This window comes from Drosophila hydei, unplaced genomic scaffold (assembly GCF_003285905.1).
Source record: "Drosophila hydei strain 15085-1641.00,03,60 unplaced genomic scaffold, DhydRS2 tig00000243-arrow-arrow-pilon, whole genome shotgun sequence".
In the NCBI taxonomy this organism is placed as follows: Eukaryota; Metazoa; Arthropoda; class Insecta; order Diptera; family Drosophilidae; genus Drosophila; species Drosophila hydei.
Window position 1 is genome coordinate 830049 of NW_022045693.1, and position 25165 is coordinate 855213.

General features: G+C 40.8%; 7 protein-coding genes across 10 annotated transcripts; 4 read left to right on the plus strand and 3 right to left on the minus strand.

Annotated features, from left to right (window-relative positions):
- Positions 1–13: 13 nt before the first annotated feature.
- On the minus strand, positions 14–6408 carry LOC111595306 (calcium homeostasis endoplasmic reticulum protein). Of its 2 annotated transcripts, XM_023308963.2 has the most exons (13): positions 6229–6408; positions 5963–6133; positions 5557–5906; positions 4456–4618; positions 4139–4211; positions 3466–3540; positions 2460–2536; positions 2201–2399; positions 1113–2129; positions 895–1056; positions 511–837; positions 279–450; positions 14–218 (listed from the first exon to the last, which is right to left on the minus strand). In XM_023308963.2, exons 1-13 carry the CDS (start codon positions 6248–6250, stop codon positions 120–122), a joined length of 2907 nt encoding a protein of 968 aa, XP_023164731.2. In that variant the 5' UTR covers positions 6251–6408; the 3' UTR covers positions 14–119. The 2 variants fall into 2 exon arrangements, with proteins under 2 accessions (XP_023164731.2, XP_023164732.2); XM_023308964.2 differs by lacking the exons at positions 14–218; positions 279–450; positions 511–837; ... (2 more) ...; positions 2201–2399; positions 4139–4211 and having other exon boundaries at positions 2461–2536.
- Positions 6409–6475: 67 nt separating this feature from the next.
- On the plus strand, positions 6476–7671 carry LOC111595309 (thioredoxin-like protein 1). The gene is made up of 3 exons (XM_023308967.2): positions 6476–6919; positions 6983–7266; positions 7320–7671. The coding sequence occupies exons 1-3, from the start codon at positions 6554–6556 to the stop codon at positions 7531–7533; spliced, it is 864 nt and encodes a 287-aa protein (XP_023164735.2). The 5' UTR covers positions 6476–6553; the 3' UTR covers positions 7534–7671.
- A 4-nt stretch (positions 7672–7675) lies between these two features.
- On the minus strand, positions 7676–9512 carry LOC111595307 (bifunctional coenzyme A synthase). The gene is made up of 3 exons (XM_023308965.2): positions 8835–9512; positions 8413–8759; positions 7676–8350 (listed from the first exon to the last, which is right to left on the minus strand). The coding sequence occupies exons 1-3, from the start codon at positions 9376–9378 to the stop codon at positions 7697–7699; spliced, it is 1545 nt and encodes a 514-aa protein (XP_023164733.2). The 5' UTR covers positions 9379–9512; the 3' UTR covers positions 7676–7696.
- Positions 9513–9897: 385 nt separating this feature from the next.
- LOC111595268 (trafficking protein particle complex subunit 3) lies at positions 9898–13160 on the plus strand. Its single transcript, XM_023308914.2, has 3 exons — positions 9898–10020; positions 11909–12319; positions 12905–13160. The coding sequence occupies exons 1-3, from the start codon at positions 9982–9984 to the stop codon at positions 12989–12991; spliced, it is 537 nt and encodes a 178-aa protein (XP_023164682.1). The 5' UTR covers positions 9898–9981; the 3' UTR covers positions 12992–13160.
- Positions 9942–11855, plus strand: LOC111595267 (nuclear transcription factor Y subunit alpha). Of its 2 annotated transcripts, none has more exons than XM_030223609.1 (2): positions 9942–10020; positions 10103–11855. In XM_030223609.1, the coding sequence occupies exon 2, from the start codon at positions 10228–10230 to the stop codon at positions 11386–11388; it is 1161 nt and encodes a 386-aa protein (XP_030079469.1). In that variant the 5' UTR covers positions 9942–10020; positions 10103–10227; the 3' UTR covers positions 11389–11855. The 2 variants fall into 2 exon arrangements, with proteins under 2 accessions (XP_030079469.1, XP_023164681.1); XM_023308913.2 differs by having other exon boundaries at positions 10169–11853.
- An 890-nt stretch (positions 13161–14050) lies between the features above and the next one.
- LOC111595264 (flocculation protein FLO11) lies at positions 14051–24681 on the minus strand. Of its 2 annotated transcripts, XM_023308910.2 has the most exons (5): positions 23636–24681; positions 18483–18597; positions 17841–17943; positions 16101–16251; positions 14051–16035 (listed from the first exon to the last, which is right to left on the minus strand). In XM_023308910.2, exons 1-5 carry the CDS (start codon positions 24472–24474, stop codon positions 14304–14306), a joined length of 2940 nt encoding a protein of 979 aa, XP_023164678.2. In that variant the 5' UTR covers positions 24475–24681; the 3' UTR covers positions 14051–14303. The 2 variants fall into 2 exon arrangements, with proteins under 2 accessions (XP_023164678.2, XP_023164679.2); XM_023308911.2 differs by lacking the exon at positions 18483–18597 and having other exon boundaries at positions 24160–24681.
- LOC111595266 lies at positions 16470–17822 on the plus strand. Its single transcript, XM_023308912.2, has 3 exons — positions 16470–16884; positions 16941–17091; positions 17151–17822. Exons 1-3 carry the CDS (start codon positions 16746–16748, stop codon positions 17611–17613), a joined length of 753 nt encoding a protein of 250 aa, XP_023164680.2. The 5' UTR covers positions 16470–16745; the 3' UTR covers positions 17614–17822.
- Positions 24682–25165: the final 484 nt, after the last annotated feature.

The window sequence follows — 25165 nt, forward strand, 5'->3', positions numbered from 1 at the left end:
ACAATTATTTTTGCTTTTTAAAAAAATGTATTCTCTTGACTAAAAGGAAGGAAAAGTGAACAGAAATGCGATATCAGTTGGAGGATGTGTACAAGGCATCTTAGTAGGCAGGCAGACTTTTAGGCTTTGTAATCTCTGGTGCTCATGCGATGCGCAAAAGCGGCTCCTTTATTCTTGCGGAACCTTTCAAACGGATCGTTTAGATTGTTGCCCACGCCCTAAAACCAGATATAAGTTAATAACACGAAAAAACGAAATCGACTACTGGCCGTCCTTACCTTGTACATATCCTTGCGATCGCGCACCTCGCCACCCGATATGGGCGTATCAATGCCTTGACTTTTCGAGCCTAAGCCCGTGCCAGTGCCGCCCCAGCCCATTTTCATGAGCATCTGATGGCCTTTATTTGTCTCCTCTATAAATTCCTGCGGCTTGGCAAAGCTGCTTCCACTGCAAGGAAGAGCTAAGATTAGACTTGGATCCGATTTCGGTTTGGGCGTAGGAACTTACAAGAAACTAGGGGGGGTGGGCGATCTGTCGCGTTCTACCCGCCTGGAGTTGTTTACATTGTTGCTATTAGTGTTGTTACTGTTGTTGTTGCTATTGTTGTTATTATTGCTATTGTTGCGATTCTCGCGACTGTTGTTATCGCGTTCATGACGCGGCGAACGATTGCGGGTCTTGCGATTGCTGCCACCACCACCACCTGGTCCTCCTCCACGACTTCGTTGAGGCGGCGGTGTAACGGCGCGTTCCGCAGAACGTGACTTGGATCGTGAGCGGGATTTATTGCGACTGACAGGCGAGCGGGTACGCGAGCGACTTCGACTCTTGGAGCTATGACCCAAATCAAATATAAATATGATCATTCAAATAAATTATATGCAAACTTACCGATAACACCGCTTATTGGTCTTCTTAACTTTCTCTAGAATAATGGGACTGGGTGAACGTGATTTGTCGCGTGTGCCATTCTTGATCTCCTCCTCCTTTTGCTTGCGCGCCGCATTCTTCACCTTGTAGTACTCGTACAGACCCAACTTCTCCCAACCCTCACTGCAAGATCGTTTGATTAAATTAGGACTTATGATTTATATATTTAAGCTACTCACTTATCCCTGGGTCGGTCATGTGAAGGCGCCGCATAAAAGGCATTTAATGCATTTGTCAAGCGTTCGCTTTGCGGCGCTGGTGCTGGCAAACGTATTTCCGTTGGATCTAGTGGCTTATAGTTGTAATCCTCCAGTCGTATAAGTGGCACAATGAGACCTGCTGGCAAGTCATAATAAGGCGCTGTCGGCACTTGTGGCTCTTGCATGACCATGGGCGGCTCCCCTGATTCCAAATCACAGTCCGTATGGGGCAGTTGGTCATCATCCGATCGCTGTTGCATCACCACATTCATCGCTGCATTCAAAGCGCCCATATTGACGCCTGGATCAGTCAGATTCGAGTGTGGCATTTGTCCAAATGATGATGGCGGTGGCACCTGCTGCTGTTGTTGTTGCACCTGCTGCTGGTGTTGCAGTTGCAATTGTTGCTGTTGCTCGTCGGGATGTCGTTGCTGGTGTTGTTGCTGATGCTGCAATTGCATTACGGCTTGTATGGCTGCATTTAATACGCCCAAATCAACAGGCGCGTCGCCAGCTGCAACAGGCAATTGTCCAGGCAATGGCGGATACTGATTCGGCAGTGGCTGCTGCTGTTGTTGCTGCTGTTGCTGCTGCGGTGGCACTTGACCGTGTATGGGTGTTGGAAAGCCTGGCGGCGGCTTCGACATATCCGGAATGAAAAAGTTAGGACCGCGTGCATCGACATAATGACTGCTAGGTGGCGGCTGCTGCTGCGGTGGCGGCTGTTGCTGTTGCTGTGGATAGCCTGCGTACATGTTGTTTCCTGGCTCATGCGTCGTCGTTGGCGGCGGCGGCGTATTCATAAGTTGCTCCTCCACTGTGCCAGGCATAGCGATGCGTTGCGCCATCAATGAAGGTATAGATTTGGCTTGCGGTGTGCCCGGCTGAGCATTTTGTGCGACCAGCATTTGTTTCTCCAGTTGCAGCTTTTGCTGCTCCAGCTGCGCAATTTGTTGCGTGGCATGTTGCATGAAGATTTGATGCTGCTTTTGATAGCTACAATGAGAAAAAGCAAACAATGGTGAAACGCTTAAGAACTGAGGTGTTTAACCCAATTTGCCACTTACTTGTCCAGCGTGGCCTTCGTGCTCTGCGTGTACTTGGCCACAATATCGTGATGTGTATTCTGCAGATTCGTCTTATACTCCTGCATCGAAGAGTCCGGAGATTGTAGCTTGGAGATGACACACGCATCAAAGAACTTGGCCTTGGACTCCCACAAAGAAAGCAGCTTCGACAGCTTCTGGCGCTGATCATTGGTCGCAACTAAATGAAGAAAGGGATAATTAAAATACTTATATATAGAGATATTTGATAGATGCTTACTCAAGTCGGCGCTGCAGAACATCGGAATAACGACGTTCTCGAGGCTGTTCTTCAAATCGTTGATATTTTTGCGCATGCTGTAAAAATAGATGTTGGCGCTTAAGCAAAACGTGCCTGCATCTCGCATTTAAGGATGCTGTGTGGCCAGTTCGATTGAAACACAAAGCTACTTTGTCTCTCTGTATGTCAGTCTGTGTCTTGTGCCTGAACTAAGCAACAAAGTTTATATTATGGCTGCATATTGAAGTAATACCCTTGCAGAGTGTCTTAAGAAAGTATTGGATACGTTAAGTTTTGGAGTTAAATATAATCCATAGAAACTAGCAATTTGGTATATCTAAATAAAAGTAAATCATATAGAGTATTCATTTTCATCTCAGCGAAACAAAGTTTACTTTTCTCATTATTAATATTTGAGATTAATTTTATACTTTTAAAGATCTCTACCTTTATATAAAAGTCGGACACTATATTTACCCTTTACCGTGCTATATAAATGCATTTAATTCACAACTGCTAATAAGGTATTTAAAATTCGGTAGCCCGAACTCATTTCCACTTTTTTATACTCGTTCACGAAGGGTATGTTGAAACCGAAACTATAAGCTTAAAATGCATAGATTCTCCAATATGCACACTAATGGCGTAGAAAATCGGGGTACGCTCTTTCTAATACGATAAAAGCGAATTTATAACGTTGAAATTTAGAATATATACTCATGTAGACAACGCCCGTATATAAATATATTGTATACTATATCTACACAAATGGAAGGTGTAGCAAATTGGAGGAAAACAAATTTATCTTGCACAGCTAACTGACTGCAGAATCCCCCTTGAGGTTAATCTAAAGTTTTTCAAGTGGACTGTGAACGAGTATTGTGCAGTCGGTAGCGCCCGACAGCAACATGTTTACTTATTTTTCTCTGTTACTTAGTTTGGTTGTTTGTTCTTTGGTTTTGTCTTGTTTTTTATGCTAATTACTTTTTGCTTCTTGTGAACTTACCAATGATGGAGTATATCATTAACTAAATATATAAGATGCAATTTTTGCTGAAACGTTGAACCATTGACCAAAGCCCTAAAAATAAATTAACAAACGAAAAAAACATATTTTTGTCCATTTCTCTTTTCTCTCATTCGTTCTTTCTTTTTATCTCGCTTGCTGCAAGCGCAACAACAACAACAACATTTGCCAAAGTGTTTGTTGTGCTGCGTTTTGATTCGTATTGTGTGTGTGTGTGTGTGTGCGTGTGTTTGTTTGTTAAATATGTGTATGTGTATGTGTGCGTTTGTGTGTCTTAACTAATCAACTGTTTATTGCTGCCTAACTAATGGCTTAAGGCTCAAAGGACTCAAACGACGCTTTGAGCCCCGTTTGCAGCTTCAAAATTCTCTCTTTCAAAACGAATCAACGAATCAAATTTGATTTTATTATTTTTTGAGAGCGTAATTCATCTCGCGCGCTCTCTTCAGAAAAAAAGACGTCGCTCTGTGTCTCTCTCTCTCTCTCTCTCTCTTGCGCACGCTCTCGTTGCGTTTGCTTGCATTTCGATTTCATTTCGTTTCGTTTCGATATCGTTTTGTTTTTCTCGTTTTAACACTCGATTGAAAGAAAGAAACACATGTAATTAATAAATGTTGAAAGATCAATTAATTAAATATAAACTGAGGCATACTTCTTTAAAAGATATTGTAAAACGACATTGATTTTTGCGCTGTCGGTTGAATGCTGTAAAATCCAGTTCTTGCCTAAAATTGCAATATCAAACGGGTTACTCATATTGTCATTGTCTCTTTTTGCATTAATTTTAGGTAAAGTTTGAATTAAATTTGATTTATTTGTATTTTTTTTTTTTTTTTGATTATTTGTGAATTTGGAATTTGCAGTTTGTCTAGCTCAAAAAGTTAACTGACGTAAACGCATATATATTTATTTAGATTTAAAAAACTAGTTTTTTTTTAGCCACTCGTAGCTGTAGCTGCGTATATTTACCTGATGAGATACTATCCTTGGTGCAGGACTCGATGATCGGCTGGAGTACAGCATCAAAATCCCTGATCACAATGCTCTGCTCATTGGCCAATTGTTCCAGCTGTGTCGTCTGTGCCGCTGCCATTGCATCGTCGATTTGCTTTGTCTTTTGGGTCATCAGTGCCTAAAGGTTTCACGATTTCATTTCATTTCGTTTCAGTTCATTTCATTTCGTTTCGGTTTCGTGTTCGAGGTTTTCGTTTTGCCGTTGGTTTTGTTTGAAATGTTCATATATTTCGTATGCGACAATAAACGAGGATTTCGTTTTGATTTTTAATAATTTGAGTTTTTTACACAATTTTTTTTTTGTATTTTTTTATCAGTTGATATGAAGAGTGGTTTTTTTAGGTTTTATGTTTCAAAAAATATACAATAAAGCAAAAATTTAATGTAGCATTGTAAAATTGGTTATTTGATAGGTAAAAAAACAATAATAATATAAACATATTGTAAGACGTGATTAATTAAGTTAAATGCAGTTATATAAAAGCTGAAAGTATATGTGTATATTTATATATAGAATGTATCCAGGACAGGGGACTGAAGAATAAAAAAACACAAGCATACACGCAAAAAGTAGACAAAGCAGAAAAGAAGTAGCCCAGTTGATGTTTATTATAGTTTCAAGTTTAGAAGTTTCTTTGGCAGGATCGAATCGAAAACTCGACTAAGGACGCGATAGAAAAGTTAACTTCGGAATGCCGAAGTATAAATAACCTAAAAGTCATATATGCAGCTAGATTAAGACACACACAAATCGTTCAATGTAGGAAATTCAGTTTATGGGACAGTAAGAATGGGAACATCCGTTAGAATAGCAAATTTGGACTGAATCAGATGGGAACTTATATGCTCGACATTTTTGGAACATTGCATACAAGTGCCAAGATCAGAATATATATATATTCTGGAAACATTCAAATGAGAGTAATTGACAAATTACTACGATCAATTAAAATTAAGGCTTCTTTCCTTCATATATATATATATTTAAATATATATAGAAGTCACACCTGCGAGAAGAGAGAGAGAAAGAGAGAAAGGAAATAATAAATTATTTACCGTATGCTGTGCGGAAAGATTCGCTTCCGACTGTTTGATTTGCTCTCGCAGTGTATTCTGTTGCATTTTAATTGCATCCAATTGGCTGGCCAAATTCAATGTCATTGCAGTGCCATTTGCTGATTGCGGTGTTGGAGCTGAACCAGTTCCGGTTGCAACGCCGGCATTAGGTGGCCACAGATGTTGAGATTTTTGTTGCTGCATACTATCCTGGACATTGTCATGCATAATGGGTGGCAGTTGCTGCTGCTGTTGTTGCTGCTGTTGCTGTGGAGCATAGTGTGGATGAGTGGGCGGCGGCTGTTGCATATAGAGTGCATTTGTTGGCAAGCCGCTTTGCTGCTTTAGCACTGAATCAGAAAATATGTCAGCAATAAGGAAATTAAGGCATTCATGGTTTACTCACTTGCCTGCTCCGCTGCCACACGGAACTGATAATAGCTGGCAAATTCGCCGCCATAGAGAAATTCAAACTTTGGATTATTCTGTTGCTTTTGTTTGGTAATTGCTTCAAACTCGGGTCCATTGCGTGCCACAAATTCAGCCAGTTTGTCTATTATATTGCGTAAACTTGCATCTGCAAAACAGTTACAAATTTTCATCAAGTTTTTTTTAGCTGAGCTCCGGAACGTGCGTGTATGTGTGTGTTTTGGCAAATAATTGTCTTCTAACCTCTTGGCGGTTGAGCATCCATTGTCTTAAGTTTATTATTTGTTTACAAACTAGTTATTTTGTAAAGATTAAGGCTTAAATAATCATAACTTTTAACAAACAATTCATCACTTTTTGCGGCGACCGCAAAGAATTTTTATCAGCAGCACCCTTCTTCTTGCTTTTTATTCAGACGCCATATTTAGAGCTGGAGCGTTTGCAATTCGCCACTTATCGATAAATATTCCAATAGAGTTGCCAAATTCAAGAAATCGAGCAAATTAATTTTTGCTTTTTGTAAAAACCTGCCAGTCATTTTGCATTTTATTCTATTTGAAAAGTAAACATGGCAGTACGTGTAATAAACGACGAATCACATTTTCAAGCGGAGCTCTCCCAGGCGGGGATACGTCTGGTTGTTGTAGATTTTACTGCAACATGGTGCGGGCCCTGTCAAAGGATTGCGCCCGTGTTTGACACGTTTCCCAGTAAATATCCCAAAGCCATATTCCTAAAGGTTGATGTGGACAAATGCCAAGATACAGCAGCTGGCCAGGGAGTTTCTGCTATGCCAACATTCATATTTTATCGGAACAGGACCAAAATCGATCGTATTCAAGGTGCTGATATAATGGGTTTGGAGGCGAAAATAGAGGAGCACATTGGCACTGGCGTTGCCGAGGAGACAGGCGAGGATTACGGCCAAGGATTGGTTAGTGAAGCATATGAATTCCCATTTGAGAAATAAATTTAATTGAATGACTCATCCGTACAGATGGAGCTGAACACGTTCATCTCGAAGCAGGAATGCGAATGTCTGAATGAATCCGACGACCACAACTTGAAGCACGCTCTCGCTTCGGCTGGTGGCTTCTTGCAGTCGGATTGCGATGAGCAACTCATCTTGTCGATAACATTTAATCAAGCTGTCAAGATACACTCGCTTAAGTTCAAGGCACCACCGCAATTGGGTCCCAAGGAAGTGAAGTTATTTATTAATCAACCACGGACAATTGATTTTGATATGGCCGAATCCATGAGCAGCGTACAGGATCTGACGTGAGTTGAGTTATTCTAATCTAATATCTCTATTAATCATAAACTACTTTCAGCCTGGTTGAGAAGGAGCTGGAGAACGGCAATCCCGTTAATCTCAGATATGTGAAATTCCAGAATGTACAAAACATACAGATCTATGTAAAAAATAATCAATCGGGTGGAGATATAACTCAAATTGATTATATTGGGTTCATAGGCTCCCCAATTATTACAACCAAGATGACGGACTTTAAGCGTGTCTCCGGAAAAAAAGGCGAAAGCCACTAAACATTTTCGCTTGGCATTCAAATTGAAGTTTTAGTGTTTGCTGCTCCCCTTGTACTTTCAACTTAAAATTAAGCATAAAACCATAACTAATAGAAATGCATTAACAATGGACAACTAACAAATAAATCAAATCAACTTGGCATTAATAATATCCACAGCTTAATCACAGACTACTTAGTGGCCGACCATCGAGCTCCTTGTTGAGCATTTTCCAAGCTCGCTCCGCCTGCATCTGTGTGAAATCGTAATCCCATTGCGAGCTGAAGATTACTTGAGACTTGTCAACAATATCCGCGTTGTTCACTTGATTGGCCAATCGATTGCGAGCTTCTTTTTCACTTAGATTGTTGCGTTCGATAATACGCCGAACTGCTTCATCTGGGGTCACAATCATTGACCACACTTCATGACAATGAATCTCCCAGCCCGCTTTCAGCAGCACCGCTGCCTCCAGAACCACGACCTTAGGCACTTTCGTTGCAGCGCGCAATTCGTCCAATCGTCTATTCACCTCCACCATTAGCTCTGGCCACACGATGGAATTTAGCGTGTCCAGCTCTTGTACATTGGCAAATACTAGTGGACCCAACTTTTTGCGATCAATCCGACCATCGTCTGAGAGAATGTCCTCTCCAAAATGTTTGACTATTTTCTCATAGCACGTTTGTCCGGGCTCATAGACATCATGCGCCACCTTGTCACAGTCGATCACATAGGCGCCCATCTTGCCCAGACGCTCAGCCATTTTGCTCTTGCCCGATGCAATGCCACCTGTAAGTCCTATAATATACGGCCGTGGAGGTAGTTTTGGATGTGGCTAATGAAAATTAGAAAACAGTTTAAACTCTGCCAAATCAAGTATAATTAATACAAGCTTACCTCCGGCAGTCGCCAGCGTGTGCCCAGCAAATCTATGCGTGTATTGCTGGAGCTGACCTTCGACTCGTGTATCCCATCAGTTACATTACTCTCCACAATATCAATAGAAAATATATCTAGTTGGCGCAGCTGTTTGGTGGCTCGTATTTCGTTGACCTTTTGACCGCCACGCAACGTCTCGGCACTGACAACAATTAAGTCCATATCAGGATCATGTTGCGTCGGTCCAAACGGATCATCAATGGGCACAATATCATATTGCAGCGTGTTATCTATGTCCAATAGGAACTCGCGCAATTCTGCAATTCTTTGCTCCACGGGCAAAATAAGCTCTGGCAATATTTTGCCTTTAAATAATTATAAAAATTGATTAGAGATAAGAAACACAGATAACATCTAATTGCTGAATCATTGTAGTTTACCTTTAGTCATTGTAGCCGTTGTGACGCCCACGACGAGCCGTTTGCAGGCGCGTAGCACGGCCTGCGTGAGAAATATCTTGTGGCCAATGTGTATGCGATCAAAGGTGCCGCCCAGGACAACTGTGGGATAAGACTTCTGATTGAAATCAGTTTCCAGTAGCTGAAAATCACAGCTGTTGGTGTCATTTAGAAAGATCGTTGGCTGACTTATGTTTAAAGCGTTGCGCAGCCTGTCGCACAGCTCCGGCTGATGTGCATCCGAGAATATCATATCAACAGGTTTTCGTAGTGACAGCTTGCTGTCAGCTGAGTGCTTCTTGAGCGGTGCCACCAGGACGCGTAGATCCACTTTGTTGCCCACATAGCTGCTACCATCGGCATACAACTGTGATATAAGCCGACCCCAAGCTGGTGACGATGCTGATTGTGTTGAGCCTATCACATTTAAGTGAATGTACAGCGAGTTTACGTATTTTTCAATGCTTCGCAAAGATTTTCCCAGTTGCTTGATATTAGACACCACCAGCAGCCCAGTTGAAGCCATCTTTTTGCTTTAAATTTGCAATTTATCAATTGCGGTTCTTCGCGTACTTTGGACTTGGATTGTTATTATTATAACGACAAATTAGTCTAATCGATAAATATTGTGCTTGTTTTGACTATCGCTGCATTGCAATCAGGGCTACCATTATCTTAACAATTTAGTTTTATTAACAATTGTTAATATATAAATAAGCATTTAATTATATATTTTCAAATTGATCAATTAAAAAAAAAATAAATAAATATATAAATGTGACAAATGTCATTTCTTATGAACTCATCATAATTGAGTACCAATTTTGTACCAATGTACTAATATTGGTGTTATTTGATAATAATTTTATTTTATATTACAATTTTTTTTTTAATAATGTAAAACAAAAAATAAATATATATTTAAAAATTATAAAACAATATGCTTCAAATAAATATGTTTTAATTTTGGTACACATGTACCAATCGCCACAGACGTGACTCCAACCACGATCTATCGATAACTAAATATAATATCGCAAAAGTGTCTCATGTGCAGTATACCCACCACTGAAGAAAAAAGTATTTTCACGAATTTTGAAGCATTTTTCAAAAATTAAACTAGATCAAAATGTCACGACAAGCCTCCAGATTGGACGCCAAGAAAGTGGTAAGTAAGCTGAAAGCAGAATAGAAACCAGAATACTCACGGTTACTAGCTTGTAAGATTAGTTACTTGTTTTTGGTCCTAGTCTTAAGTACCGAACAATTTGAAGTGCCACCCACCCTCAAAATCGGCTTCACATTCGCTTTTGCAGTAAGTGAGGGCGTGTGAGAGGGAAACGCAAGCGAAACAAAATAGCGCAACCTGCGCGCTATGGATAACCATTTCAGCAGTAACCGCACAACAGCTACAACAAGAATGAGCAACAACACCAACAACAACAGTAACAACAATGCAAGTAACACGCCCAACACAAGTGCCAACAATCCAAATGTAAACACGGCAACGGCAACAGTTGGACAGCCAATTCAAGTGATACCAATGCCGCTGCTGTCGACAGCTGGCGGTCAAATCATAATCGGGCAACCGCAGACACAGGCACAGGCAGGTGGATCAACAACTGCCTTGCAGCCTCAATTGATACCACTGCAGGCCAATCAAATCATGCTGCAGGCACAACAACAGCCACAGATGCAAGTGATGCAGCTGCCCGATGGCCAGACCATATTCTATCAGACGCCCACGATCACATCGCTCGATCCGAATGCTGCAGCTGCAGCAGCAGCTGCCGTAGCAGCACAGCCCGCGCCGCACTACCTCAACATCAATGGTCAATTGGTACAAATAACAGCAGCCCCAAATGCAAATCAAGCGACGCCCACAGCCGGGCAGCAGATTATAATGTTGCCCCAAATGACGGCGGTAAATGCGGCAGCAGCGGTTGCTGCCAATACCGCCCAGGCCAGCAACAATGTGCAACAGCAACAACAGCAGCAGCAGCAACAACAGCAGCAACAGCAACAACAACAGCAGCAACAGGCACAAGTCCAGGTGCAGCTGCAAACAACGACAACCCCTGGTGTCGCTGGTGGTGGTGGTGGCGGTGGCAGTAATGCGAGCAGTGCAGATGTGAGCACCAGCACCACAGGCACGAATACAAACAGCGAGGAGGATGAGAACTCCAAGGGCGAAGCGGACGAGGAGCCGCTCTATGTGAATGCCAAGCAGTATAAACGCATTCTGATCCGTCGGCAGGCACGTGCGAAACTGGAATCACGTATACCCAAGGAGCGCTGTAAATATCTGCATGAATCTCGCCATCGGCATGCCATGAATCGAGCGCGTGGCGAGGGCGGGCGCTTTCATAGCGCCCAGGAGAAAGGCGATACGTCCAGCGGCATGGACCAGATCGGTCTGCCATTAGCAGCAAGTGGCGGTGCAACATTGAGCCGTGGCACAGCGCGAGCACCACCCAAGCTGATAGCACCACACCAAACGCCGAGCATTACCATCACGGCCATCAAAACGGAATAGCCAACGTTTCAGTTTATATTGTAGATAGCACTTATCAGCCCCCCTTCCCCCTTTAACATAGTTCTGTAAACTTTAAATAGTTATGTAGAAGTAATATTAAGCCGTAATGTTAAGCCTCAGGACAAGTGGAAATAAATGTGTATTTATTTAAATGTGTGCATATGTAAACAAAACAAAACTTTGCTGTTAAGTTAACAGGGTGATATATTAAGAGTGAGATCTGCTGTTAAATTAACAGCTCGGCAAATGCTAGCTTAACTTATCAGCTGAAATTAGAAATACATTACGAAACTAAACTCTAAACTTCGTACGCTGTTAACTTAACAGCGGCTTTCAGCAATCACCTCTGTTAAACATAGCCTATAATATGTATAGGTTATATTGGGAAAACTCAATTATTACCAAAATAAAACATGTTTTATCCTTAGATATAGACAGTGTGAACAGTGTCTGCAACGATTTTATTTTTTCTCTTTCTCTGTACACACACACACACATGCAAATATATACTGACATACAGAACTCGGAGTTCCTGACTTTGACATACGGCGCACTGGTTACACAGATGCTGCGCGACTTTGAGAATGTGGATGATGTGAACAAGCAGCTGGAGCGGATTGGCTACAACATGGGCATGCGCCTGATCGAGGACTTTCTGGCCAGAACCTCGGCTCCCCGCTGCCTGGAGATGCGAGAGACAGCGGATCGTATACAGCAAGCGTTTCGCATCTATCTAAATGTACAGCCAACCATATCCAATTGGTCAGCAGCCTCCGATGAGTTCTCACTGCTCTTCGATACAAATCCGTTGACCGAGTTCGTGGAGCTGCCAAGCGATTTGAGCAATCTGCGCTACAGCGCCATACTCAGTGGCTGCATACGCGGCGCCCTCGAGATGGTCCAGCTAGAGGTGCAGAGCTGGTTCGTGCAGGTACAGATATATGATATTATAAAGCATATAGTTGATATAGTTAAGCATTAAATAGTATTGGATAGTCGAAAGAACATTCACACTCAGTGTGTACAGTGAAAGCTCAGCTAAAGCGAACAGCAGCACGATATGTTCCTATGTCTATTGAGGTGTTGCAACTCCTTGAGAATCGAACTTGAACTTCAACTCAATCGAACTCGAACTTGTTCGAATTCGGACTCGAATTTAATCCAATTCGATTTTGAATCGCTTTTGATCTGTTTTAAAGCTGTTTTTAAAGATTTTTATTGATTCATAAATTCAACAAAATTTCGGAAAATATTCGTGTAACTTTAAAACAAATTTCAATTTAAAATTTACTAGAATTTCAATCATACATTTTTATTTCTCATAAACAAAAACAAAGAAACTTTTTAAAAAATCTGATTGAATGTTGGTTTGACAGTGTCTTAAGCCTTTGATGTTCGCTCAAGAGAGTCTTCACTGTGCGCGTGTGTGTTTGTGGATGTGTGGACGTGTATGTGTGGAATACTTTTTGGTTGCTGCTCCTTCAAGGCAACTTTTTCGCTTTTGTTTCATTTGCAGGACCAATTGAAGGGCGACAATGTGACGGAGCTGCGTGTTAAGTTCGTGCGACGTCTAGAGGAAGCCATACCAGCTGGCGAGGATTAGATAGAGATAGACAGAAAACATCCACACATATATGTATATGTATAAATATATATTAGAGCAAGAGAAATATGGCTTTTATGTTTCTCATTAAGAATTTAGTTACTTTTCAATAAAATTAAATACAAACAACTGCATTCCGAAGCGAACTGCACAAAGGAAACAACAACAATAACAATTATTAATTAATAAAGAAATTAAAGATTAATTTTTTGTTATAGTTTGATTCGACCTTATGAATAAATTGCCATCATCCATAAAATATGATATATATATATTTATATATATATATTCATACACAATAATTTAATTGTCATGTTAAGGAAACATTTTAATTAAGCTCTACTGCAGTTGGGATGTTCATTATGTAGCTCAGAACAGAAATACAGATTTAGCGTTGGACCTACGTTTTGACTTTAATAAGCATTTGATATCAAATAAAATTGCAATGATAGCGATCAATCGAATATTCATAGTTTATACGAATAATATTTATATACGCATATATTACTATATCATAAAGCTGTCATCGGTATACTGATTATATATACATACATACATATATAAATATACACCGTGTGCCCTTTCAAAATGGGTAACGACCCTGTCTGGAGATCCTAAGTTGCCATCTCACTCACACTCAGCAACTCTAGAGAGTTGTTGGCAGGGACAAGTATCTCTGTTTCACTCTGTTTGCGAGTTTGTCTATTGACTTATACTCTTACAACTCACTCCCTCACTAACACTATTGCAACAGTAGGAACAAAATACAAGCTTAGACAGAATTAGGAAACTGTAAACAGATGCGCTTTCACAATATATACAAATATGTACAGCATATATATTTTATATATATTTATACAGATTTAAACCATGGTAACTGCCAGTTCGGTTACATTTTCAAATTGCACAATTCATTTTGGTTTTTAATAAATTTTATACAAATGTTAAAAATTTTTTACTTAACGAAAAGAAAACAAATCTTAGCATTAGATAGAAGCATAAAAAATATTTTTAATTGAATTTCAATTTAAAAATTTTTTAATTTTTTAGTTTAGGCGCCTTTTCTATTAAGGGTTATTTGGTTTTATTTAACAAATTAACAACAACAAATAACAAAATTAAATATTTCTTTTTTGATTTTTGTTTTTACATGGAATACTTTCTCACAGGCACAAATACAATACTTTGTTTATAAGTTTTAGGTCTAAAGCTCTTTTAATTTGGATTTCAGCTGCAAATAGTTCTTCTTGTTGTTGTTGTAGTGGTTGTTGTAGCAAATTTTGTTGTTCTTCTGTTGCTGTTTTGCGTTTGATTAGTTCTGTTGCGGGCAAAGCATTAAATTGAGGTTCCGGCGCGTCAGAACTTTGCGCAAAGCTTGCAATGTCTTCATGCAGATGACAACGCAACAGCCATTGGCCACGCCCTCCGCCGGGCTTTTGCAGGTGCAAGCGCTGCTGCCGCTGTTGCTGTTTGTGATGGCCGGTGGCGGTAGCGGCTTGGCTGAGCAGCAACTAGAACTGACAACGGGCGGCGCACTGCAGCAGCCGCTGCTAGGCATGGTCATTGCTTGCTGATTTGCACAGCAACCAGCAGGAGCTGGAGGAGGAGGAGGAGGAGGAGCACCACAGCCACCACCACCGGCACCACTGGGTGCACAGCCACAACCATTAGCAGCTGCTGCAGCTGGAGCTGGCTTTGGTTTGCCACAGCTGCCGCCGCTCATTGAAGCCAGATTTTGCAGCAGCAAAGCAACATCCTCGATGTTTTGATTCATTTCCGCTTGGCGTTTACTCACTTTTTTGCTGGTTACCGACGAGCCGCAGATCCGTTTGCCGCTATTCGTTCCGCTCGTTGTTGTTGTTGTAATAGGTTTGGGCTTTGCAGTGGCTGTGGGTGTGGCTGTTGGTGTGGTGGTGGCCGTGGCCGTGGCAGTACCTCCACAGCCGCTGCCGCAATCGCCGCCATGACAGCTCTTAGTTTGATCACACTTGCAATTGGTGCAATTGCAGATGCCCGCATCTGCTGTGATCTGTTTGAGCGTCGGCTTATTATCCCTAATGTCCAGCTCGACCAGGCCGGATGCATCGCTGGGCACCTGTGCCGCCTGCTGCAGCGTCGCCTGCAACAGCGCGCTGTTGTTGTCAATGGTCATGAGTATGTCGTTGAGTAACGATTCTGTTTCCATGTCCTCATCATTGTCATAGCTATCGTCCTTGAGCAGCTCCTCAATGTTCTGCGGATTCAGCTCCAGCGTGGGCAGAGTGGAGTTGACTGCCGCTTGATTCCTGTCATTCAACATTTCAACATCCAATGGAGCTGGGGGTGGAATGGCCAGCTCCTCCATCTGGCCACTGATAGCATTGTCAAAGCTTGGCTTTAGATCCACAAAACTGGGCATTTCGGTGGGCAGCACCACACAGGCATCGGTCAACGGTGCCCGAGCCATAATGGGTTTGGAGGCTAGAACACCCGCATCGATCCAGGGACTGGGTATCTCCTCCTCGGCAGCATAGGATAAAGGATATGCCTGCGATGTCTCGGGCAGCATAAAAACATTGGACAGCTGCTGCAGCACAACTCCACTATCATTGCTCGTTGTCTCCGAGCTCTGACTGCCTGGATTCAGCAGCACCATATCTGCCTCCGATTCCTGTTCCAGTTGCTCCTCAACTTGTTGCTGCTGCTGTCCCTGTTGCTGTTCCTGCAGCTTTAGTGCCCTCTTGGTTTTCTTCTTGCTCTTGTTGAGCAGCTGCCGCTGATGCGTCTTCTTATGCGACTTTAGACTGTGCGATGTACTGAAGGATTTCTGGCAGCTATCCTCCTGACAGGGATAAGGTTTCTCACCGGTGTGCGTACGCCGATGTGTTTTTAAATGATGTGACGCCGTAAAAGCCTTGCCACAATCGTCTTCGGGGCACTTGTAGGGTCGCTCCTGGGTGTGGGTGCGCATATGCTTCTTCAGATCGCTGAGGGTCGTAAAACACTTTTGGCACATTTCACAATTAAATGTCTCGCCATTGTGCAGACGCAAGTGGGCGTGCAATCTGATAATTTATAAATAAATATTGATTAGCTATAAATATATATGTATATATAGTTTATTACTTGCCTATATCTTGTATTGAATGCCTTATCACAGCCGCTCACTTCGCACTCATAGGGCTTTACCTTTGTGTGGACACGTACGTGAATTTTAAGGCTGTATGAGGTGAGAAATGCTTTATTGCAGCCCTCCTCCGTGCACTTGAAACTGTAGTCACCTGCAAATGATAAACAATCACAAACTTAATAAAAACTTAAATATTGCGCGCTATCTTAAAATCAACGGCTATGAAACACAAAGCAAGCGTTGCCAGTATTGGCAACATGGTATCAGAATACAAGATTGTGTCGCAGTGCCTGCCATTTATCGATAACCAAAATGTAAACAGAGGGAACGGAACAAACGGAACGGTTGATTACCGTTTTTGCACTTTTATTTACTAAACGTTGTTTTTAAATACTGCTCACATTTTATTCAACACTAATTTAATCTTAATTTCTAATTATTATTTGCTTGCTTGTTGCATACACAATACATTTTTGCATTGTAATGATGTCACAAGCTGCTTTTGCGCGCATAACAGGCCTGTCTCTGTGATTCCTAGTGTTGCTTAACTTTCCAACAGCGAACAACTGTTTTCGTACTTTACGAACCGCACGCACGCATAAAATTTCCAAAAGCAAGTGTTTTTTGAAATATTAAACAATAACAATGGTTGACTATGAAGAGAAACTCATCAAAAGTGTTAAAAATCATGTATGCTTGTACAACAAATCACACATCGATTTTCGTCAGCGACATAAAAGGCACAATGCGTGGGTGCAAGTCTCGAAGGAGTGCGGATTGCCAAGCAAGTAAAATATTATATATTTATAGATAGATTAGTTATATCTACTTAATTTTCAGTTAAGCAAAGTCAAAGCCGCTGGAAAACACTGCGCGATCGCTTTGTGCGAGAATATAATAAATGCACAGATTCACAAACGGAGGCCAGCAATTGGATTTACTACAAGAATCTCCACTTTCTGCTGACCCACATCAAACTACGAGGAGGCCGGTAAAATTGTAGCTAAGTTTTATAACCTGTATATATATATATATATTCATATTATACAGCAACCGAAATGATCAACATGATGTGGATTTAGAAGACGGAGACTTTTCAAGCCAACAGCAGCTGCTTAGCTTCAAGAAAGATGATACAACTTGCAGCTACTCCAGCGAATTAGCTCTCGAAACGCCGATCTACAAAAATGGATCCTTTGAAGCGTGCAATATGGACGATATTCTGAGCGAATCGTCTGCCACAGAACAACAACACTTGCCACAGGAACTGCAGCAAGCACAGGAAGAGTTCCACAAAGTTATGGGCCTGCTGCAAAACGTGCTGGAGCAGAAGCTCAGCGAGCAGCCAACTTGTACGATGCAAGCGGAACCATCGCAAGATCCGTTCTACAAATATCTAGAGAGCATACTGAGTCGCGTAGAAACCGCTGCACGTGCGGATATACAATTGGAATTACTCAATTTTGCAAACACATTGGTGAAAAATGCAAAAGCTCAAAGTACAAATTTGTAAACAAAATATTACGAAACAATCGTGATATTGGTAATTATCGATGTTTGTACACATGCGTAAGTTATCGATAATTTGAGACCAGCTTAAAGGATTCAGAATTTGGTCTCTAAAGATTATCAAATTCGATACCGTGCTTCCATGAATCCGATATTACCGTTAAGCTAACATCCTTCATTATTACTAGATCTGAAAAGGGTAAATAGAAAAGTTGAGCTACATTGACTCACCTGTGTGTGTCTTTAAATGTGTACGCAGATTTCCAATTGTGCTGTAGCTGCGATAACAATTCTCATAGTTGCATTTGTATCTGCTGAGAGCTTCATCGGAGCTCTGCGAGTTGGAATTCAAATATATATTATATATTAGCTATGTGAGCCATAAAATTTACATCTTCATTATGTAAAAAATAACTATGTACAAAGTCGTCTTTAGGTCGTTAGCTAATTATGTATAGTTAAAGTAGTTCGTAAGTCGGAACAATAAATATATATAGGGATCGAGTGCATGCGATGAGTGTAAGGAATTTGTTTATCGATGTTTGTTGGATGAGTTTTGGAATGGATTGTGTCAAGTGTCGAAGGGGGTTCTTTTTTAGCTATAACTACGCACCGAGTTTATTGTTTTTTGTGAATGCGAACAACTTATGTTAACAATATTCATTAGACGACTAGCAGTTGATTAAATGGGCGGGGCAGTGGAACGCCTGTTCCTGCCCGCCTGCTCACTTTAGCTCTAGGATTAAAAAGATGTTTTTTTTTTATATAGCTACAAGCGGAGTTACAAAAATTAGTTCAACAACACATTTGCGACTGTGTGTGCGTGTGTCAGTTGGCATGGGCGTGGCTGTGCATGGAATGGGGTCTGAGTACCTCGTACGCCATCGCCATCAGCTGATCCTCGTCGGTGTCCTTGTGCAAGGCGCCCGGATGGATGCAGTGAGCCAGCTCATCTTCCTCATCGGGCTCTGTTTGCTCTTCGATAAAACTGCAAGATCGTTCGGTTATATATCTCTATATCTCTCTCGCCCACTCTCTTTCTCTGTGTGTGTATTTGCGTGTGAGTCTGTGTCTCTATGTACATCGCTCGCCAGTTGGAAACAAACAAAAAGAAATGCGTTGGTCGAGCTGCTGCGTTTAATTTGTGTCAGTGGGCCGGTAAAATCGCGCTACATAAATATATATATCTATATGCAAAAGCACATTAACCATCTATATATACATACATACATACAGTGATCGCTCGCAAATAAGCTTTCGTTACTCTCGATTACTATCAAATATGTTTTTAAATTGTCAAATTATTCAGTTTGAATTCAGGCTTATATACCAGGGATGCAATACCAACAAACAGATTATCACTGATTCAATTCAAATTCGTACGTTGTTTCAAGTTCCTGAATATAGTTTTCAAAATGAGTCCTGGCTAAGGCTACAAAACTAGGACGATATTATCGCTGGCTTAGTTTCCGGTTCTATATATATTAGTGGCTTGTTCAACATGAGTCCTGGTTCTTAAACTGTAACTAGCTAACCAGGGCTACAAAATCACTCATTCATATTATAAGTTCATAAGTTCATAAGTGAAGTCAAAAATTGAATACAATCTATATGAATATTATAAAAATATAAGATTTTCTAGATTTCAAATATGTGAAATTAGAAAATGCGTTTCTATTTGCAAGCGACCACTGTACTTGGCAATTAATAAGTAATATGTATTTATATATATATACATATATAACTGTGTGTATATATTTTGTGAGGTTAGGGCACAACAATAAGAACAGAAAACACAAAACAAAATCATTAATTAAAACAGTTGACAACAGGCAAAGCAGAAACATCAATCAAAACAAACAACAAAAACATAACAAAAGGAAACAAGATTTGTTGAGCTGGAAACGCCTGAAAGCTTTAATAAGCTGATTAATTCATATTTAATATTGTCACGGTCAAACATGAAATATACACAAAAAAACTATAAAGGAAAAGCCAAAAGAAAACAACAATAAAACAATATAGAATTCGAGAAATTAATGTGGGGGCGTGACTGACGGGCAGCGCGCGCAGCGGCTTGCCCCGTCCCCATGCCTGTGCCCTGCTCCTGCTCTTCCGCCTACTGCCCACGCTCTCTGCTGCCAATCGCTGTCCCTGTCACGGACACAGCTGGTGTCCCCGCTCTCTTTCTCCCACTCTCTTCGACCATATCTCTCCCTAGGTGCTCCGCCTGCCCCTTTCACAACCTGCCCTAATCACAAGTGCTGAAAAATGAGAAATATGATTGAGGTGGAACACTCATACTGATAAAAATAGCGCGACGCAGACGTAGACGTAGAGGGTCGAACAGCAAAGCGACAACAACAAAAATATGAAAAAAAAAGATAAATGTATATATAAAATGATTATTATTGTACTAAAAATGAAAACAACTACAAAACCTAAGGCTAACCACGTCATTAAAAATCATTTAAAATTATGCTTCCAAATGGAATTTCAAATGGGAAGCGGTCAAGTTGGATATCCATATGCCAATTGGATACGGTGACATTGCATATAGCCAATTGCATATAGCCAATTAGATGTGTGAATAAAATGACTTAAAAATATCGATAGTAAAAATTTAGCTAGAATAATAATAACTTTAACAGAAGAATCGAAGTATTTTTCAATATATGTAATACAATACAATTTAACGAAAAATATAAATCGAAGTATTAAAATGTAACTAAATAAATTTTATCAATAAATAAAGTAAACTGCATCAAGTAACTAAAGTAAAATACTGCAGAAAAAACTTCTCAATACTCAATTCATTCATGTAGTTGGAATAATAACGATTCTAGATATAAATGAAATGTTTACCAATAATTAATATCTAAAGTATTTCCGAAACGCAATTCATAAAGATATTAAATCAAAGCGTAACTGAAATTAAATCAACACACTGTAAACTTTTGAAAAGTTACTAAGAACAACGCTTGTGTGCCAATCAGAACAAGTGTCTTAACTGCTAACAAATGCTGATAAGAAATACAAATATTGCTCCACTGATTTATAAGCTATCAAATTAGCACAAAGCTTGTTTTAAAAAAATATATATAAAGCATAAAATAAAAGCTAGAATTGATGCAAAAGTCTTTTTGCTTACATCAGTTCCTCAAATTAATGGAATATTCTGGATGGGAATTTCACAATGGGCAATCCAATTGGAAGCTAGCTCATTTATTGATAGTGTGAATGAATATGAGAATAAAATTGGTTGTTTTTTCCTCAAGTATGTATACGCATGTGTAAATTAATATGTTGCTGGTCCAGCGATGAACTAGGCGTCGGTGGCAGGTCCAGCGTTGATCGGGTATTTATAGTCTTAATCAATAAGTTGCTGGTCCAGCTATGAGCTAGGCGTCGGTGGCAGGTCCAGCGTTGATCGGGTAATTATAATCTTCTTATGATGATTATGTTGGAGGGTTTGACTTCACCCCCTTTTCTATTAACTGGCCTTGTGGCTCAGCAATGATCAGAAATATAACAATTTGATTACGGCGGTGTGCCGGAGTAGTGCGGGTTTATTCTTCAAACTTCAATGCAAAACTGATTTTTAGCTACATAGAATATTTCACTTAAGCTAAGCCAAAACTCGCATCACACCACAATGTCATGGTCGGCAAGCCGACTCAGCAATCTTAGGCAATAACGGAAACTCTTGCAGTAAACAAAAGTATCTGGTTACCGCCGCTGACCATTGCAGTTATAGCGCGCTGATACAAAGTATGCAGTGTCGCAATTGCGAGGGCTGTTTCTTAACTTACGAAACACGCGATAGCGAGGGTTGATTATAAACTTATGAAATACCCTATATTAAATGTTATGTGTTAACTACTCCCCCTTCAAGTGTAAGGCCGCCCTCGGCCGACCCAATTCCGGCGACGACTTCTCGTAATTGCTTCGCAGACTTCCTTGCGTCGATGAACCGCCAAAGGGTGAGGCCAATGCAGATTAAAGCACAGCATATACCTCCAATGATGAATGCCACACGATAAGCTTGATCAGTTCCGGCGTCTTTCTTGAATTGCTGTATCTCCTCCAAATTACGTTCATTTAAACGATGAAGATAAGGGAGGCTGAGGACATCTTGGCTGGCAGTGATGTTCAGCAAGGGAGAGTTGGCAATGCCCGGGACTCTATTGCGTACGTTGTTGTGGTTGTAAAACAGAGTCCCGTTGATCGCGACTCGGTCCCCGAACGTAATGAGATGCGTGCCGTGTACTTGGATTTCAGTGCCGTTATCCACCTGGATCCTTGCGGACCCGTCGTTAAGAATGATGATTCCATCATCTACGTGGGTGATTATTTCCAGGTTGCTCGGCTGGATTTCACAGTGTGCCGTGCCACCTGCATGGAGCTCTTTGGCACATGAACTCTCTAATGCCAGACGACAAAAGGTGGCTCCAGGTGAAGCGGTGCAACTCTGCAGTGTGTGGGTTTTTCCATCGCATTCGGCTATGACGTTGTCAGGCAATCGCAATATGAAATTATGATTTAAATTCCAAAAAAAAAAAAAAAAATTTTTTTTTTTTTTTTTTTTTTTTTTTTTTTTTTTTACGTTGGGCGCCAATTAATATGTTGCTGGTCCAGCGATGAACTAGGCGTCGGTGGCAGGTCCAGCGTTGATCGGGTATTTATAGTCTTAATCAATAAGTTGCTGGTCCAGCTATGAGCTAGGCGTCGGTGGCAGGTCCAGCGTTGATCGGGTAATTATAATCTTCTTATGATGATTATGTTGGAGGGTTTGACTTCACCCCCTTTTCTATTAACTGGCCTTGTGGCTCAGCAATGATCAGAAATATAACAATTTGATTACGGCGGTGTGCCGGAGTAGTGCGGGTTTATTCTTCAAACTTCAATGCAAAACTGATTTTTAGCTACATAGAATATTTCACTTAAGCTAAGCCAAAACTCGCATCACACCACAATGTCATGGTCGGCAAGCCGACTCAGCAATCTTAGGCAATAACGGAAACTCTTGCAGTAAACAAAAGTATCTGGTTACCGCCGCTGACCATTGCAGTTATAGCGCGCTGATACAAAGTATGCAGTGTCGCAATTGCGAGGGCTGTTTCTTAACTTACGAAACACGCGATAGCGAGGGTTGATTATAAACTTATGAAATACCCTATATTAAATGTTATGTGTTAACTTGTACACCAAATTATATATATTTATAGTATTGATGTATATACGTAGTCATGTATGTGTTTTGTAGTGGGGGGAATATCTAAATGCGTTCATCGGCATAATTATTTTTAGACCAAACAAACAATTTGGATACAATCATCACAGAAGGCGATTGCAACGCCGCCGTCGCAGCAAGAGATAACCGTTACATGTTACATTCCCCAACGCATAAAGAACACATTCGCATATACATAGATGAGTGCATGTGTGTGTATATATATGGATATGCATTCGAGGTGGGCGAACACCGGCGGAACACAAATCAGGCAATTAGCAAACAACTTGCAAGCATTTCGGACACTTAACGAACGCGCGTTGTAATAAGTGGACATTGGAATTGTTGAAATTTGCCAAAATTGATGAGGAAGGGAAGATATATGCATGCTTTTTACGGGTGAATTTTGAGTCTAATTAGTTTTGAAATAGAAACGAAAGATAGACAAGGATAGATGGATACAATGTATATGGGGACTGGCAGCGCGTCACATTCTAAGCAGACGATAGAAACATGCAGCAGCGGCACATTTGTGTGGGTAGTGGAAAATTTAGCCATGGGCGGGGGTCAGCAGCAGACAAAAAAATTGGGCTAAAGTGCAAACACCTGGCAACATTCAACATTCAATATTAACGCAAATGATAATAAAAATAATAACAAAAATTTCGATTATAATAGCTACAATAACTAACTACAAGCATAAAGGCAATCAATAGCAAAAGTATCGATAAGCGTAAACAACAAATATACAGTGTTGCAGAGCAGGCTAAGGGTGGCTGCCAGTGCTTACTACCTCGTCCCGACAGTGAAATATGCAGTAGAAATAGTAGTAGGAGTAGAACTTGATGCATTTGGTGTTGAGTTGTTCTTGTTGTTGTTGTTGTTGTCACTGCTAGCTGTTGGTGTTGTCGAAGGATTTTCATTTGCCGGTACCATGCTGAACGACACCACAGTGGGTGGCTGCACCTGAACGAGCTCTTGATTTTGAAATTGATATTCCAGCGTAAAGCAAATGTCATCCACATTGTATGTGCCCACAGCTGCTGCGTTTTCTGATCGTATGGGCATGGCGATGGCTGTGGGTGTGGGTGTATGTGTTGGTGTATGTGTGGATGAGGTTGTGGTGTTGTTGGTGGTGGTGCTGGTTAGCAACAGGGGTGCACTTAATGTGAATATCGCGTCGTCAGCTATGTCAATGTTGTTCTTGTCTGTTGTCTCCTGCAGCAATGTGTACGTAGTTGTTGTTGTTGTTGTTGTTGTTGTTGTGACTGCATTGTCCGCCTCAAGTGTTAAACTTATGCCTAATGGTTGCAGCACCTGTTGCTCCCCAGCCGCATGACTGTAAATGCTTCCGCTGCTACTGCTACTGCCGCTGCCACTGCCAACATCCGCATCCAGCTTGGGCGCCAGCAGCGATGCTAGAAGCGCTTTGTCCTCGAAACCGTCAAAGTCCAGCGTGATGGGCGGGGAGCCCGTTAGCGAAGTGCGCGTTGAGTTTGTATCATAATCCCTACTGTCTGATAAGGAATTTCCGTGATTCGCCGACTTCCAGCTGAGCTCGTATTGTTGTTGCTGTTGATGTAGTTGTTGGTGGTGTTGTTGTTGGAAAGTTTCATCGTTGGTCGCATCCATTTTGTACTTATTCTACTTCTATATCACACTCACACTCACTTATGCACGCAAATACATGTATTTTACGCATGCAATTTTATACTATTTTTTACTTATATCACTGCGCAATGCTGATACATATATATACATATGTATTACAAAAGAAATTAGAAAAATTATAAAGAGAACAGCGGCGATCCGAGCGTAGAACGAAAAACAATCACGTCCATGCAGCGCAACAACAAAGATAAGACTAGCGATGGCAGTGGGTGTGTAAGACTAAAATCGATGTATCGATTCTCTTTTACTATTTAACATATCGTTTTGTTTTCAGCTAAAACGGGCATTCCTTAAGTGATTTTCAAGTTTTTCATTCGAGAACAATATTAATATTTGAAGAGATTATTTTCGGAATTAAGTTCATGGAATTAGGAAGATAAAGGTCAGATTCTCAAATAAGAGACAATATTTGTTTAACATAGGATTCCAGATTGACAAGAGCACTACAAATAAGAAGCTTATAGTCAAATACCATTACTATTATTTTTAAGATTAATAGCTAATTTTCGTTAAAAATATCAATAAATGCTTAAATGTTAAATCTTAAGAAGAAACATTAACAAACGCCTTATAAATTTACGTAGATATGTTTATGCTTATGTTAATGACGTGTGCATTCAAATCAAATTTTGGGCGCCTTTATGTGGTGTTC

Bases quoted from the DNA above. Each gene is read 5' to 3' on its own strand.
- LOC111595306 (XM_023308963.2), bottom strand. From the start codon at position 6,250: ATGGATGCTCAACCGCCAAGAG. The intron at 2,537-3,465 runs GTAAGTTCACAA...CTATTTTTACAG, and splicing joins AATGATATACTCCATCATTG to CATGCGCAAAAATATCAACG. The intron at 2,130-2,200 runs GTAAGTGGCAAA...TTCTCATTGTAG, and splicing joins ACGAAGGCCACGCTGGACAA to CTATCAAAAGCAGCATCAAA.
- LOC111595309 (XM_023308967.2), top strand. From the start codon at position 6,554: ATGGCAGTACGTGTAATAAACGACGAATCACATTTTCAAGCGGAGCTC. The intron at 6,920-6,982 runs GTTAGTGAAGCA...TCATCCGTACAG, and splicing joins AGGATTACGGCCAAGGATTG to ATGGAGCTGAACACGTTCAT. The intron at 7,267-7,319 runs GTGAGTTGAGTT...AACTACTTTCAG, and splicing joins AGCAGCGTACAGGATCTGAC to CCTGGTTGAGAAGGAGCTGG.
- LOC111595307 (XM_023308965.2), bottom strand. From the start codon at position 9,378: ATGGCTTCAACTGGGCTGCTGGTGGTGTCTAATATCAAGCAACTGGGA. The intron at 8,760-8,834 runs GTAAACTACAAT...AATTATTTAAAG, and splicing joins AACGGCTACAATGACTAAAG to GCAAAATATTGCCAGAGCTT. The intron at 8,351-8,412 runs GTAAGCTTGTAT...AATTTTCATTAG, and splicing joins CACGCTGGCGACTGCCGGAG to CCACATCCAAAACTACCTCC.
- LOC111595268 (XM_023308914.2), top strand. From the start codon at position 9,982: ATGTCACGACAAGCCTCCAGATTGGACGCCAAGAAAGTG. The intron at 10,021-11,908 runs GTAAGTAAGCTG...ACTGACATACAG, and splicing joins GATTGGACGCCAAGAAAGTG to AACTCGGAGTTCCTGACTTT. The intron at 12,320-12,904 runs GTACAGATATAT...TTTCATTTGCAG, and splicing joins TGCAGAGCTGGTTCGTGCAG to GACCAATTGAAGGGCGACAA.
- LOC111595267 (XM_030223609.1), top strand. From the start codon at position 10,228: ATGGATAACCATTTCAGCAGTAACCGCACAACAGCTACAACAAGAATG.
- LOC111595266 (XM_023308912.2), top strand. From the start codon at position 16,746: ATGGTTGACTATGAAGAGAAACTCATCAAAAGTGTTAAAAATCATGTA. The intron at 16,885-16,940 runs GCAAGTAAAATA...CTTAATTTTCAG, and splicing joins GAAGGAGTGCGGATTGCCAA to TTAAGCAAAGTCAAAGCCGC. The intron at 17,092-17,150 runs GTAAAATTGTAG...CATATTATACAG, and splicing joins ATCAAACTACGAGGAGGCCG to CAACCGAAATGATCAACATG.
- LOC111595264 (XM_023308910.2), bottom strand. From the start codon at position 24,474: ATGGATGCGACCAACGATGAAACTTTCCAACAACAACACCACCAACAA. The intron at 17,944-18,482 runs GTACTCAGACCC...TCCAACTCGCAG, and splicing joins TGATGGCGATGGCGTACGAG to AGCTCCGATGAAGCTCTCAG. The intron at 16,252-17,840 runs GTGAGTCAATGT...TATCATTTGCAG, and splicing joins ACATTTAAAGACACACACAG to GTGACTACAGTTTCAAGTGC.